Raw genomic sequence first — 14,668 nt, forward strand, 5'->3', positions numbered from 1 at the left:
TTTTTTTTTATTATTATTGACATGATTTAAATTGAACTAACTTCATCCATTTTTGTCTTAGTGCCCATAGAGTGATTGGGTACCTGATCAATAGTGCATTAGGAAGGAATCGCCGCACAAAAACACTTAACTTACCCCATGGGCTGCGGCTATTCAATTTCCCTGTATAAATTCCATGAATCATTCCTTTCCCCCCCCTTTTTTTTTTCTTTCTTTCTTTCTGAAATCATTGTTATCTTTCTTTCTTTTTTTTCACTTTTCACATTTATTATTCGTTCCATTTTTATAACATATATATATATATTTAAACCATGACTGTTAAAGAATATAAAGGTAAACTATTTGTAAAAATAAAACTACTTTTTTCAACTTTTGGATAAACTACTCTTTAGTATAATATTTAACTCACTTTTTTTTTTTTTTGATTCTCAACTTGTTAATTAGCTCACCCTGGTGAAAAAGTATTGACTATTAATAGTATGAACAATTATATCAAGAAAGTTGAATATGCTGTACGCGGTCGTATTGCCATCCGTGCTGAAGAAATTAGGGATGAACTCTCTGCTGGTAAAAAGTTTCCCTTTGATACAGTTGTCAACTGCAATATTGGAAATCCCCAACAACTTAATCAAAAACCAATCACATTTTTCCGTCAAGTAAGTTTATATAATATTACTAGGTAACAAAGGGTGAAAAAAATATGAGTTGACTTTTTTTTTTTTTTTTTTTTGGTGGTATGATCATCCAGGTAGCTTCATTATGTGAAAACCCTGATTTATTATCGGATGACAAGGCTCACTTGGTATCACAACTCTATCCATCAGATGCCATCACCCGAGCTAAGCAATTACTCAAGGATATTGGACCAAGTATCGGTGCTTATTCTCATTCTCAAGGTGTTCCAGCCATTCGACGTACAGTAGCCAACTTTTTAGAAAAACGTGATAATAGTTCTCCTGCCAATATCAACCATATCTATTTAACTCAAGGTGCTTCTTCTGGTGTACAAACTATTCTGACTATGTTGACTCAAGACAGTCATTCTGGTATCATGATTCCAATTCCACAATATCCACTCTATAGTGCCACTCTCTCTCTGGTAGGTGCAACACCAGTGCCTTATTATTTGGATGAACGACAACAATGGGGTTTGGATATCGAACAGTTGACACGAATAGTGAAGGAAGCAAGACATAATGGTACAGATGTACGTGCGCTTGTGATCATCAACCCTGGAAATCCAACAGGTCAATGCCTCACCAAAGAAAACTTGACAGAAATCTTGACTTTTTGTTACAATCAGCAACTTGTACTTTTAGCTGATGAAGTCTATCAAACCAATATCTATACTAAAGAACGACCCTTTATTAGTTTCCGCAAGGCTTTATTGGATCATCCATTGGAACATGTCAAGAAGCAAGTGGAACTCGTTTCATTCCATTCCATCTCCAAAGGTATGGTTGGTGAATGTGGTCGTCGTGGCGGTTACTTTGAATGTATCAATTTGAATCAAGATATTTTGGATCAAATCTACAAAATGGCCTCTGTCTCTTTATGTCCAAATATTCATGGTCAAATCTTGGTCGATCTGATGTGTCATCCACCCCAACCCAATGATCCTTCCTATCCTCTCTATCGTGAAGAATATGAAGCCATCTATCAATCACTAAAACGAAGATCGCAACGTTTGGAGGATGCCTTTAATGCCATGGAAGGTGTATCCTGTCAACCTGCTCAAGGTTCTATGTATCTCTTCCCTACTATCACTTTGCCCAAGAAAGCTATTCAAGAAGCTCAACGTCGAGGTTTAGCTCCTGATGCCTTTTACTCTGAAGAAATGTTGGAAGCTACTGGTGTATGTGTGGTCCCAGGTAAGAAAATGATTTGGAATCATCCGAACGGGGAAAAGGAAATAGAAGGAACGCATTGTGATTGGATGGGACCGTGGGATTTTTTATACAAAAATAAAAAAAAAATTGACCTTTTTTTTTTTTAATGGATTAGGTTCCGGATTTGGACAAGTAGAAGGCACTTACCATTTTAGATCTACCTTTTTACCAGAAGAACATCTATTTGATGCCTTCTGTTCCAATATTGAAGCCTTCCATGCCAAGTTTTTGAATCAATACAAGGATTAGATTAGAATATTCCTATTTCTTCCTTACCCTCATATATAGTTTTATCTCATCTTTTTTTTTTTTTTTGTTTTAGATGTATGTATATTATTATTGAATAAAGATGACATTGAATTGACTCTTCCGTTATTTTCCATAAAAAATGTTGATGATGACTACAAATGTACCAAAGCTATTCCATTCTCCGTTTGAAATGGAATCTGACATCTATTGATACAATAAACCTACCTTCATTTTTTTTTTTTTTTGAAAAGGAGATAAATGTCACTTTATGTCCACCGTTATAGAAATGGATATTGATAACAAAACTACATATTCGATTTTATCACCTACCATAGAAAGAACTAGAGTCTTTTTTTTTTCTTTCTTTTCGTCAATAATGAATGTATGGACTCATGATGATATGCAAATTTAAATGATTTGATCATCCTGATGATTGGTTTAGTCAATGCATTGGTGGAATTGTTTCATCCAGGGTGATAAAACACTTTGATCAAGTGTGCGGGGAAGCGGAAATGGAAGACCGATATACGAGGCCAATAAGAATCCATGACTTATCAGCAGGAATTTTTTTTTCTTTTTTTTTTTTCTCTCCATCCTTTTTTTTCTATTTTCTTATTTATTTTCTTATTTATTTATTTATTTATTGTATCTTACCTAAATGAAATTATCTGATATTATTTCTAACCTTTTTCCCACTGTGTATGCTGAAGAAGCGACTCATGTTGAAGATCCTTATATTAATCCCATCATTGTAGACAATGACGACAATGCTGTTCAATATGGTTACATTGTGGAAGAACATCACCCTGCCAAACAAGAACAAATCCAAGAACCAAATATGGAACAGATCTATAGAGGTAATAAAATAACAAAATATTGTTAGAAGCGTATATATTATTTTCTTACCTTTTTTTTTTTCTTCTTCTCTTAGGTTGCATAAAGCCTTGTTTGAGTGCTAGAAAGCCTTTGGATGACTGCAATGCACGCGTAGAGAATGGGTCTAATGAAGACTGTAAGTATATATATATTAAATTAAATACGATTCAAAATATATGCATAGTGTGGATAGGGCTAAACAAAATGATCTTTTTTTTTTTATAGGTGCTGAGGAAGTAGCTCAGTTTTTGAATTGTCTTGATGCCTGCGTAAGTAAGAACAGATCAACTTCCTGTCATCAATGGATTGATCAAAAAGAAACCCTCTCTTCATCTCATTTTAAAAAATCGTCAAACTCATACTCTGTCTTTTTTTTTTTTAATGATCTGTCCTTTATTAGGCTGCTCCCAAGATTTTCCCTACTACCAAATAGATTTAGTGATATAGTTTATCATTCTATTCTATTTTGTTTTGGTTATTTGTTTGTCTGTTCGTTTATTTATTTATTTTTATGGATGTATAATAAAGATATGTATATACCTCAAATCAAACTTTGGTGCTCTTATGATGCATGATTACAATGACTATAATGGTTCTTATATTAACTACATATATTATGACGATTGTCAATCAACAATTGGTGACATTAGTAATATGATAACTATGATAGTAGGAGTAAACATAAGAGATGACTTGATTGAAAAAGAATATATATATATATATATACAACATGAAGACATCATCAATACTTTTCCCCTAGATGACCTTATTTCATTGATGATAGTTTTTATGTTAGTGGAGGTGGATGATGATGCAATAAATGATGGATCATAGATAGTGGATGATCCTAACTGTTTATGTTGAAATATGTGAACCATAGTCAAGACGTCAATGCAAAGACAAATAGGACTACGATTGATATTGATCAACTGCTTATTGATTCTTTCACTCTTTCTCTTGCACCGTTTCTACTCTCTCATTTTGCCATCATCTCTTTTCAAAAGGAACAACAACTTGTTTGAAATATTTCTCTACCATTATCATGTATTGGTTGCAACCTACTACCACAGTATGCATGTCAATTTTTTTCCTTTTTTCAAGCACCGAACGGGTTGGTGGGACATCCATCAGCCACCATGAGTTTTTTAGTTCAATTTATTTTCTCACTTCATTTTTCTTTTCTTTGTTTCTTTTTTTTTTTTTTTTTTTTTGTGTATATATACATATATTTCTACTAGAATGATTAGAAATACAGCGTCTCGATTCGTGAAACATGGACTTCGTCGTACATATAGCAGTCAACCATCTAATGAACAAACCATGAAAGCAGCTCACAATTTGGCAGAAGAAGCATTAGCTCAAAAGACAGGTGGAGCAAGTCAACAATTCAAGGCCACTTTACCCAAAGGCGACAAAAAACCTGCTAAAGCCGCTGGTGAAAAGGAAAATCATTGGAAATCCATTGCCATTGGTTCTGGTGCTGTTACTGGTGCCTTGATCGGAGGACTATTTTATTATGGCCGGCCATTCCCTGACGAAAGAGAAAATAAGGTATTGAAGGAAAGAATAGGTGAAGAAAACTTTATATTCTAAAACCTTTTCTATTATTGGGTGAATTTTATAGTATGCTTCTGAAAACATTCTTATAGCCTCATACCATCGTTCTGTAGACCGATTCCGTCAATTCCGTCAGGTAAAGATATTAAAAAAAAAAAAAGGAACATTAGAACTAAAATGATATGGACTTTTTTGTCATATAGGAAATGCATCAACCCATGTGGGACAAACTTCTTCCTGATCCTCTACCCGAACCTTATCGTCGTCCTTATACTTTGGTGATCAATTTGGATGAAACCTTGGTATATTCTACTTGGACCGTAAGTTAGAAAAATCATATATGAAAAATTATATCAGGGTATTTGAAGAGATTGAAAGAAGGGAGAAATAATCGAATAAGAATGTCTAACTGATAAAGTTGTTTTTCTTTATATATATATATAGAAAGAACATGGTTGGCGACATGCGAAACGACCTGGTGTGGATTACTTTTTATCTTACTTGTCTCAATTCTATGAAATTGTCATTTTCACATCTCAACCTGCTATGGTATGTTCAAAAAAAAAAAAAAGTTGTAGATGAAAAATATTAACTTGTTTTTTTCTTTATCCAAGAATGCTATGCCTATTCTTGACAAATTAGATCCTTATCAATATGCAATGTATCGACTTTACCGTGATGGAACTCGTTACGTGGATGGACAATATATCAAGGATTTATCTCATTTGAATCGTGATTTGAGCAAGGTGATCATTATGGATTCCAACCCTCAAGCATTCTCTATGCAACCTGAAAACGGTGTAGCTCTGAAGCCCTGGAAGGGTCAAGCTAATGATCATGGATTATTGGATTATATTCCTTTCTTGGAAGGTAAGAAAAAATTTGGGATTTTTTTTAAGCTATTTTAATTGATTTTTTATGTGTTGCTTGATTTTTTTTTTTTTTTTTTTTTTTAGCTGTGGCATTAACCAATCCTGAAGATATTCGACCTGTCTTGAAGAGTTTTGGAGATTCATCGATTCCAGAAGAATGGGCTAAGCGAGAAGCAGCTATGAATGAACAACATCGACAACAATGGCTGGCGGAACAAAAAAGCAAACCTGCACAACGCAATTTGGGTTCTTTACTCCGTGGTGGTGGTGGCGCTACTGAATCTCAAGGACCTCCTCCTACTTACTTGGAACAAATGCGACAACATGTACGACAAACATTTGCTCAGGAACATGAACAGATGAAGGTACAACAAGATCAAATGATGAAAGATATGGAAATGCAAAAGGAAAAAATGAAAGAAATGAAGATGACCGTATGGGAATTGATGGCCCAAGTATCGTCGGTAAGTTATTCTAAAAAAAAAAAAAAAAAAAAAAAAAAAAAAAAAAAAGCGAATGTATATGTAGGTTGATGTACTGATGTATGTGTGCTGGGTCATGCAATCATCATGTCATTTTCTTTTTACATGCATGAAACTTAATTCCCATCGTAATTTTTCTTTAGGGACAACCTTTGATGCCACCTGGACAAGAAGTACCTCAACAACAACAACATGAACAACCTAGTCAATGAACAAAAATGGATCCTAGTTTAGTTTTATCTCCTCCTACTTAGACTTTTTGTATTTACAATAAAAGAAATCTTTTTATCATAAAAATGCGCAAATTAAGTTAATTTTCATTGGATGTTCCTTCTTTTTTTTTGTTTCTGTATGCATTTTGGATGCATCTTTTAGTTTTTCTGGTGGTGATGATATCTTGATAAGAATTTGATGATGATAGTTACCATTTATCGCCGCCTATGAAGATTAAAAATGATGATGATAGTAATGACGAGGATGATCATTGTTAAAAGTGACACAAATGAATGACGATGAGTGTGGACAAAAAAAAAAAATACGCCTTTATTGATAATGATGACGATTTGTCAGTGAAGTTTGATAAGGGGGAGTGTGGGCAATCCAATTTTATTTTATATTTTTTTTTTTTGGGTTTTTAAGGAGAAACAATACTAAACTATATACAAAAAAGAAGATGATTATTTTGTGAATTTCCATTTTTTTTTTTTTGTTATCAAAAAGGGGATATAAGTATAAAACAAATCAACAAAATGGATAGATATTTGGTTTTGTATGTGAAAGAAAAATATATAAAAAAAAGGGAATATATGAGTAATGAATATGTATAAGTATATGTATATATATAAAAAAAAAAAAGGTAAAGCAAGGTACAAGGTAGAAAGAATAAAACTAGATAACAACAGGCCATTGCATAGAGGGATCGGATTCCAAAGTAGATTTTTGTTGATGATGATGACATTTTGAACGTTTTCTTGGTTTATCTTGATCATCAGGTGTTGACATTGTGAAATGTTGAGGTAAAGGAGAACCAAGGTGTTCTTCTGATAGTGATGAATGTGGACTAGCAACGGTTGATAATGTTACCGACAATTCAGGTGGGAAAAGGTTGGATGGTGTTGGTGATAAAGGTCGATCAGACGTTGATGATGCTAATGATGATAGCGATGACGATGATGACGACGAACTTGTAGTAGTAGTAGTGGCAATAGCAGAAGAAGCATTAGAATAAGGTTGTTGATGATGTTGGTGAGTATGATGATGATGTTGTTGTTGTTGTTGTTGTTGATGATGATGATGCATGTCACCACCATTATAAAGATGACAACTACTATGATGCTGCACATTTGCATAATCCCGCATTATCGTGTTGGAAGACCGATAGCCATTATAAGGTTGATAATAGTAATAATAATCAGCAGGGGTAGCCATGGTAGAAGCATTTGTTGTTGGTAAAGTTGTAGTGGTGGTTGTGGGAGTTGGAGTAACAGCAGATGTGGTACTAAAAGGAGCTGAAGTAGATGGATTCATAGTGGCATTGGTGAAATAACGAGTATCAGAATGTCGACGCATGGTTGAAGAAGATGGAGGATTTCGATAAGTAGGAGGCGTTGTTGTAGCAGCATCACTTGCTGCTCGACTTGTTCGACCACGATAGGTTTGCTTGGCGCGTAATTCGTTTTCAGCAGCATTGTAATCAATCATCCAATAAGAACCTTTACCAGGTTCATTGATAGGTCTAGCAACACGAATAAAACTTTTGTTCAAAGAGAGATTGTGACGAATAGAGTTCTACAGAAAAAAAAAAAAGGATAATTAAAATCATGATGAATCATTCCTACATATATATATATATATATTACCTTCCAACCAGAACCAGCAGTTTTATAGTAAGAGTAATGTTCTAATACCCAACTATAGATATCATTCAAAGTCAATTTTTGAGCAGGACTATTTTCAATAGCATAACGAATCAAAGTAGCATAAGAATAAGGAGGTTTGCCTTGAGTATTTTTTTCCACACGAACATCTTGAGTGATGGAAGAAATTTGTCGAGAGCGTTTCTTTTCACTAGAAGGAGTAGGAGTAGGATGACCATGATGTACAGATTCCACAATAGGTTCATGCCAAGAGGACGAAGATGTAGGACCCAGACCAGAAGTAGGGCTTGGAGGAACAGGAGTAGCAGCAGCAGTAGTGGTTTCAGTAGCGGAGTTAGTTGTAGGAATAGGTGGTAATTGACGATAAAACAGTTGAAGTTGATGGTTCATTACTTCATTGTTAGCATTAGCTTGAGTCATAATATCAGTAGAAGGAAAAGACATGGTAGAACGAGAATACCACGAAAAATCAGTCATTCAAATAAAAAAAATAAAAAAAAGTAGGAAGGAAAGTGAGAAAAGAAAAAAAATTGGGAATCCCATTCTTTTAAATGCACACTGGGAATGAAAAAAAGTAAGAGATTTCTTTTTGTTAGAAGAGGCTTTTTTTTTTCAATCAGTCATGTGGTAAAAAAAAAAAAAAAAAAAAAAAAAAAAAAAAAGAACGACTCCATTGTCGTTGTATAAAAAAAAAAAAGAGGGTGATCCCCTGGACTCATTTCCCCCCTTGACTCCTGTTTAAACTAAAAAGGAAGAATCAAAGTGGATAGAATAGAAAATGATGATTGGTTAATATCATTTACTTTGGATAATCATGAGTTTATCATATCTTTTTACTTGATCTATTTCTTTACCTTTTATTATTATTCTAATAACAAAATTATTTCAATACTATAATATTATCACTTAACATCATTTGCAGGTCATTGATTTACTACATGATCAACTATCTTTTTGGAATACAAAAAAAAAAAAAAAAAGATATGCATGACTGCATGCAGACCTTTCAATCTTTCTTTCCTTGTTTAGACAAAGACTGCATAAATATGAGAACCATACCCCGATCCATTTTCGTGTGCTTTAAGAACTCTCTTTTTTTTTTTTTTACGCCTGAACTATAGCGCCCCGGAATAAAAAAAAAATGCTTCGTTGTTTTGAACAAATGCTACTCTTTATTATGATCATGATCATGTTATTAATATTATTTTTTTTTTTGTTATTGTTTTGTCAAAACTATTCATTTTAATCACATAATAATACACACATATGAATGAATGATTAGTATATAAAAGAATATGATGCACAAGTTTAAACTTACTATTAAGAAAAAGCCAAGAGTTCATCCAGATTTGGTCAGATATCGTTTAAGAATCAACTGAAAAAAAAAAGGTTGATACTAAGATCGGCTGGAAAGCGCGCGCCTTCAGGATCAGCATCAGTGTTTCAAGTCATGTCTTTCTCTCTTGACCCCTTTTTTTTTTATTATATCTTCCCTTTTTTTTTATGTGTATCTACTCTATATGAACCCCTTGTTTTTTTTCTATTGATGATGATGATGATCCTAAAAGCATAAGAAACGTTGTTGAGCATTTCATTATAAAAAAAAAAAAAAAAGAAAGGGGAATAAAAAAAAAAACCAGCCTAGTAGTAGGACAAAATTGAGAAAAGGAGTGAGGGTTGACCTGTGACGATGTGGCAAACGGAGGAGGGAAATCATTTTTTTTTTTCTTCGGAACTACCTTTTTGATAGTTTTCTGTATTACTTTGAAAAGAACCAAGGGTTTTGAAAGCCAGTTTACTATTCTACCCCTTTTGTCTAATTATAAATTCCTTTTTAACTAAGCCAAAAAGATGAAACTGATAAAGTTAAACGAAACTTTAAATTGTTGGGATAGAGAGCGGAACCGACCCGATGCAACTCCATCATACTCCATAAAAGAAATCTGGGAAACTTATAAACAAAGATGGTCCATGCGAAGTAAAATAGAAAGTCTAATCCGTGTTTCATCCATACAGTAAAAAAAAAAAAAAAAAAAAAAAAAAAAGCTATTACTAACTGTAAGGGAGAAAGAAGGGAGTTATCATTCTATTTCGAAAACCGATTCATGCGTTTGATTAAGGTCCCGCTTTCCTTCTTTATAATCAAATGATGGTAATGATGAAAGTGACTCAGCTTTTCTATCTAAACTAATCTTTTTTTTATCTCTCTACTCAGCTTAAATCCCTGGCGTTCCTTTTTGTTTTCAAAACATAGATCTACAAAATACATTTTTTAAATAAAGAGGATCTTTAGTGTCTATCACGTGTGCATCCATCATTTCCTATTGTTAGTATCATCCGTATCACTTTTTTCCTTTTTTTGAAAAAAAAATACTATTTTATTCATTCAAAAACTAAACTAACAAATAAAAAAAAATGTTCTATTACTACTGAACTATCATGGTATTTAACAATTAATAATATTCTATTATGAATAAGGATCTCCAAAATGTTTTCCATGTTATTGTTATTGTTATTATTATTGTTGTCATACCCCCCTTGTTCCATTGTTTTGCCATGTGGATATTTTGTATAAAATGATATTTGGTTATATATATTTATATAAAAAAATTGTAAAAACTGATAATAGTTAGTCATCCATCCATTATCAATCATCCTTCCCTTTTTCTTTTCATCCTTCTTTTTTTTCATTTTATGCTCCATCTATCAGTCATCGTCGTCATCACCAGTTCGCAAAATTAGATATCGTATGTAAGGAAACTAATATAACCCTCCCCCCCTTGCATAGCCATGATATTTCCTGTTTCATACATAATTCGAAAAAGAGAGAGAGAGAAAAAAAAAGAAGTTGAATTCTAGCGCCCTTTTTTTTGGTTGTTGGTTTTTCTTGTTTTACCTTCACAGCAAAAAATAGAGATAAAAATCAAGTCAATCGCATAGTCATTCATATAATACATATATGAACATGTTTCTTCATTTGAAATAAGAATATTGTTCAAATATTATCTAAATGATAAATATTGATATGGTATGAGAAAAGAAAAAGAACAAGGAAGAAAAAAAAGAAACTTTTTTGCTCTTTCAATTAAAAAGGAGCGGTCTTCAAAAATGAAAAGTTTGTTGATTGTTGATTGGTTGTTTAAGATAGAGATAAAAATATAATTTTGGCGGTGCCTCTTGTCCTACTTTTCCTTTGTCTCTCTATTCTTGTTCAACGCGTTCTCAACTTTTTTTTTTTTAATTACTATCATCGTATTTATTAATGGCTGATACCTTGAAAGATATTCCAGAATTCTTTGAAACTGAACTTGGAGAATCCATTATTGCAAGAACTGATGCTTTAGGTAAAAAAAAAAAAAAGTTTATTATATCAAATAAATAAGATATTTCGAAAATACTCATCATCTTTTTATACTTTATTTTCATAGGCACTTTTCGTGAATTAGGACCTCCTGATCTTTGTCATATTATAAAAACGAATGCAAAACCTGGTGTGAGAGAAGTAAATATACTCATATTGGTGACAACCTTTTCTTTTTTTTTTTTATTTATTATTCATCCTTTTATTATTATAGATTGGTAGTTATCATTATGTTTCTGGTGTAGATGCTTCTTCCTCAGCTACTCTGGCTGCCTATTTGAACTCTTTGACTTATTCTATGGTAAATATAGTTAGATGAATGGAGAAAGATTGAATTATTCTTATATCTTTTTTTTTTTTTTTTATATAGGATGAAAATCAATCTTGGTTCACGAAATCAAATGCTTGGAGAATTCGATCTGGAATCTATTGGTAATAACAATATCAAAATAATTTCAAATATATATATCAATGTACTGATTTATTATGGTTTATTTAGCTGTTTCAATGCCTTTTCTCGTGTCGATGTTCGAGTGGAAGTCAAAATTCCTGGTGGTGTTGAAAGCTATTATGTTGATGTTCGTGGTGAACGGTTAGTTTAATTATTTTTATATATTAAATATTAGTTCTCATTTGTTTGTTTGTTTGTTATATAGTCATGAAGCTACATCAAGTATTTGGCAAGAAACTTATTTATCGGCAGTACTTCGAGCTATCTTGTATTCGGATGATAGTTATTATCGATTGGCTGGTTATAGAAAAGTGGATCCTATCACAAGTTTGACAGCGGAACAAAAGTTTTTGGAGGCTGTGGAAAGTTTATTCTTCAAGGGTAAAGTATAATGGCAAACAATAATTCTTATTTCTTATTTTTTTTATTTTTTTATTTTTGGGTTCTGTTGATAGGTTGGCAACTGGGTAGTAAACCTGAAATACAAACAGCTACTGTGGTCCACAATCATTTGACATCTGGTGTGATGAAATACTTTAGTGATAGTTTCCGATATGGTCCTGCTATTGAATTATTTGAAAAATTACAAAAGAAGGATCCTGAAATTGGTGCTCTTTTAGCTGAAGCTTATATTGGTCAAAATGAAGAAATTAAAGCAGTTCAAATCCTCTATGAAGATCTCAAATTGGTACCCATGAGTTATTCCTTATTACATGTACAAGTCGACTTCTTACGCTCAAAGGTAAAATCAAGAAAGTTTATTCTGTAGATGTCATCATCGTGTCACTTATCTTTCATGAATATTTTTTTTTTTTTTTTTGTATATAGGGTGAATATGAAATGGCATTAAAGTTGGCTAAATTTGCCGTCAACACCACTCCTTCCGAATTTATGACTTGGGCCAAACTTACTGATGGTAAATATTCTCTCTTAGATAAAAACAAAAGTATTCTTAGTTAGTATTTATAACCCATACTTATTCTTTTTTTTTCTCTTAGTATATATTGATTTGGGTGATTATCAAAGTGTAAGTAATCAAGAAAGAGCTACATGATCATCAACTTATTCCTTATTTTTATTTTATTTTGATCTCATATACAGGCCTTGTTGACTTTGAACTCCTGTCCTATGTTTACTTACAGTGAAAGGGATATGCATCGTATGCCAGCACCTGCCAAGACACATTTACCTATCAAAACGGAAATTGCAAGTTCTGGTGTTATGGAAGAGGATACAGTGGGTCGTGAAAATGAAGTATGTATGATATTTCATAAAAAAAAAAAAAAGATCAGATACTTTCTTTCTCTTACCCTTTTTTTCTATTTTTTTTTTTTTTTTAACTTAGGCTGATCCTAATCTTCTTCGTCTCCCAGCACCTGCTTTACATGGTACCTTTGCCAAAGCATATGCATTACTGACTCGTCTTGCTACCCGTATTGGATGGGATGATTTACTCAAATGTCGATCACATGTATTTGTCATGGAGGAGGAATACCGAATGCAAAAAGCCAAAGAAGAAGAACGAAAAACCAGCTTTTCCCACAGTTCCATCCATCAAGCCACCACCACTACTGCTAACGACACTTCTGATGAGACATCTGCCACCACTGCACCTCAACAAAATGGTGAACAACAAAATGATGAGAAGAACGAAGAAACAACAAATTCATCGGAAATCAAGGAATCTACAAACGACGACGAATTAGCCGAGAAATTGGAAGATGTCAATTTAGATGAAGAAGATAATACTCCTTTGAAAGCCTCTGATACAACAACATCTCCTCCTCCCGCTGCTGCTGATGTCCCCAAGATGGAAGATACTTCATTAGAACGTCCTCGACAAGCTGCTGAAGATCCAAAGGTAGAGATATATAGAAAGATTTAAAATGCATTAGGACAAAGACTAAATTATTCATAATTTGGAATAGAGTGATGATAAGGAAGCTCGAGTCAAGGAAGATGTCAACTTTTCCTTTGGTAATAAACGACTTTGTGAACGCTGGTTGGACAATCTCTTTATGGTGTTATACGAAGATTTGCGGATATATACCTTCTGGCGCACTGAAGCTGCTCACTACCGTGCTCAACAAATGCCTTACCGAAAGACTGGTACAGAGTGGGAACTTTTAGGTGATCTTGCTCTTCGATTGTGGCACGAGGTAAATAAAAATAAAAAAAAGAAAACATCTTTTTATTCTGACTTGTTTATTGTAGGATGAAGCCAAGGAAGCATTTGAACAATGTTTGGACTACAAATTTTCAGCCAAGGCTTGGATCAAACTTTTGGAAATCTACGCAAAAGGTGGCAACGTTGAACGTGCTTTATTAGCAGCTGTCAAATTGACAGTTTATCATGAACGATGGTATCATGAAATTGTGGTAAGGAAAAAAAAAAAAAAGAAGATATAATAATGAATTCTAATCTTTTTTTATTATTAGTATCCTACTGAAATTGCTTGCAATTTGAACAAGTTGATCCGTACTGAAGGCTTATCCAAGATGCAGAATGTTTTGACTTCGATGAACTTGCCACAAGCGGTACAAAAACTGATGCGACGCTATTTTGATTATGGTGAATTATTCAAGGTAGAAGGTTATGAACTGTGATTTACACACACACATATATATATTCTCTCCTCTCTTCTTATATACTGGTTTAGTTTTAGTACCTTCCCCCTCTTCTCCCCGCTTTATTATATTTTTTTTACATTTTATTGATGGATTTCCTTTTACCAAGAAGAAAAAAAAAAAGAAAAAAGAAACAATCAAGTCACTATATTATTTATCGATGTGCAGTGCACCTCATTACAATTTAACACACTTTTTATACAATTGATTCTAAAATAAATATGGATGAAAATGTTATTTTCTATTGATATGGTTGTTTTGTTTTTATTTAAATAATGGATTATTGGTAAAAATGATATTAAACCTTGATCAAGGGATGAAAACGATGGCTGATGATTTGGCTTGTCGACTGGATAATGGAAGCTATAGAGTGATCATAAAGCGACTTTTTTTTTTTGTTATCAATCATGCCTTTAGTTTATTTTG

General features: G+C 33.0%; 5 protein-coding genes across 5 annotated transcripts; 4 read left to right on the forward strand and 1 right to left on the reverse strand.

Moving 5' to 3' along the window:
* The first annotated feature begins 25 nt into the window (after positions 1-25).
* BX664DRAFT_333795 (pyridoxal phosphate-dependent transferase) lies at positions 26-2,398 on the forward strand. Its single transcript, XM_051545585.1, has 4 exons — positions 26-333; positions 445-656; positions 749-1,871; positions 2,005-2,398. The coding sequence occupies exons 1-4, from the start codon at positions 312-314 to the stop codon at positions 2,136-2,138; spliced, it is 1,491 nt and encodes a 496-aa protein (XP_051400588.1). The 5' UTR covers positions 26-311; the 3' UTR covers positions 2,139-2,398.
* Positions 2,399-2,706: 308 nt separating this feature from the next.
* BX664DRAFT_333796 (uncharacterized protein) lies at positions 2,707-3,547 on the forward strand. Its single transcript, XM_051545586.1, has 4 exons — positions 2,707-2,995; positions 3,070-3,150; positions 3,240-3,283; positions 3,415-3,547. The coding sequence occupies exons 1-4, from the start codon at positions 2,797-2,799 to the stop codon at positions 3,445-3,447; spliced, it is 357 nt and encodes a 118-aa protein (XP_051400589.1). The 5' UTR covers positions 2,707-2,796; the 3' UTR covers positions 3,448-3,547.
* A 667-nt stretch (positions 3,548-4,214) lies between these two features.
* BX664DRAFT_333798 (HAD-like domain-containing protein) lies at positions 4,215-6,222 on the forward strand. The gene is made up of 7 exons (XM_051545587.1): positions 4,215-4,565; positions 4,639-4,707; positions 4,775-4,891; positions 5,016-5,120; positions 5,186-5,441; positions 5,528-5,907; positions 6,069-6,222. Exons 1-7 carry the CDS (start codon positions 4,254-4,256, stop codon positions 6,135-6,137), a joined length of 1,308 nt encoding a protein of 435 aa, XP_051400590.1. The 5' UTR covers positions 4,215-4,253; the 3' UTR covers positions 6,138-6,222.
* Positions 6,223-6,438: 216 nt separating this feature from the next.
* BX664DRAFT_333799 (fork head domain-containing protein) lies at positions 6,439-8,439 on the reverse strand. The gene is made up of 2 exons (XM_051545588.1): positions 7,785-8,439; positions 6,439-7,713 (listed from the first exon to the last, which is right to left on the reverse strand). Exons 1-2 carry the CDS (start codon positions 8,277-8,279, stop codon positions 6,814-6,816), a joined length of 1,395 nt encoding a protein of 464 aa, XP_051400591.1. The 5' UTR covers positions 8,280-8,439; the 3' UTR covers positions 6,439-6,813.
* Positions 8,440-11,008: 2,569 nt separating this feature from the next.
* Positions 11,009-14,484, forward strand: BX664DRAFT_280914 (Chs5p-Arf1p-binding proteins-domain-containing protein). The gene is made up of 14 exons (XM_051541504.1): positions 11,009-11,146; positions 11,231-11,304; positions 11,378-11,464; positions 11,534-11,595; positions 11,663-11,755; positions 11,820-11,995; positions 12,070-12,356; positions 12,443-12,530; positions 12,613-12,641; positions 12,716-12,868; positions 12,960-13,475; positions 13,543-13,773; positions 13,829-13,993; positions 14,054-14,484. Exons 1-14 carry the CDS (start codon positions 11,065-11,067, stop codon positions 14,219-14,221), a joined length of 2,211 nt encoding a protein of 736 aa, XP_051400592.1. The 5' UTR covers positions 11,009-11,064; the 3' UTR covers positions 14,222-14,484.
* Positions 14,485-14,668: the final 184 nt, after the last annotated feature.

Source organism: Halteromyces radiatus (assembly GCF_025201355.1).
Source record: "Halteromyces radiatus strain CBS 162.75 chromosome Unknown BX664scaffold_4, whole genome shotgun sequence".
Taxonomy (NCBI): Eukaryota; Fungi; Mucoromycota; class Mucoromycetes; order Mucorales; family Cunninghamellaceae; genus Halteromyces; species Halteromyces radiatus.

Coding starts and splice junctions, on each gene's coding strand:
- BX664DRAFT_333798 (XM_051545587.1), top strand. CDS start 4,254: ATGATTAGAAATACAGCGTCTCGATTCGTGAAACATGGACTTCGTCGT. Junction 4,708..4,774: donor GATTCCGTCAATTCCGTCAG/GTAAAGATATTA, acceptor TTTGTCATATAG/GAAATGCATCAACCCATGTG. Junction 4,892..5,015: donor TGGTATATTCTACTTGGACC/GTAAGTTAGAAA, acceptor ATATATATATAG/AAAGAACATGGTTGGCGACA.
- BX664DRAFT_280914 (XM_051541504.1), top strand. CDS start 11,065: ATGGCTGATACCTTGAAAGATATTCCAGAATTCTTTGAAACTGAACTT. Junction 11,465..11,533: donor ACTCTTTGACTTATTCTATG/GTAAATATAGTT, acceptor TTTTTTATATAG/GATGAAAATCAATCTTGGTT. Junction 12,869..12,959: donor CAGTGGGTCGTGAAAATGAA/GTATGTATGATA, acceptor TTTTTAACTTAG/GCTGATCCTAATCTTCTTCG.
- BX664DRAFT_333795 (XM_051545585.1), top strand. CDS start 312: ATGACTGTTAAAGAATATAAAG. Junction 334..444: donor GACTGTTAAAGAATATAAAG/GTAAACTATTTG, acceptor CTTGTTAATTAG/CTCACCCTGGTGAAAAAGTA. Junction 1,872..2,004: donor TGGTGTATGTGTGGTCCCAG/GTAAGAAAATGA, acceptor TTAATGGATTAG/GTTCCGGATTTGGACAAGTA.
- BX664DRAFT_333796 (XM_051545586.1), top strand. CDS start 2,797: ATGAAATTATCTGATATTATTTCTAACCTTTTTCCCACTGTGTATGCT. Junction 2,996..3,069: donor TATGGAACAGATCTATAGAG/GTAATAAAATAA, acceptor TTCTTCTCTTAG/GTTGCATAAAGCCTTGTTTG. Junction 3,151..3,239: donor GAATGGGTCTAATGAAGACT/GTAAGTATATAT, acceptor TTTTTTTTATAG/GTGCTGAGGAAGTAGCTCAG.
- BX664DRAFT_333799 (XM_051545588.1), bottom strand. CDS start 8,279: ATGACTGATTTTTCGTGGTATTCTCGTTCTACCATGTCTTTTCCTTCT. Junction 7,714..7,784: donor CTGCTGGTTCTGGTTGGAAG/GTAATATATATA, acceptor TTTTTTCTGTAG/AACTCTATTCGTCACAATCT.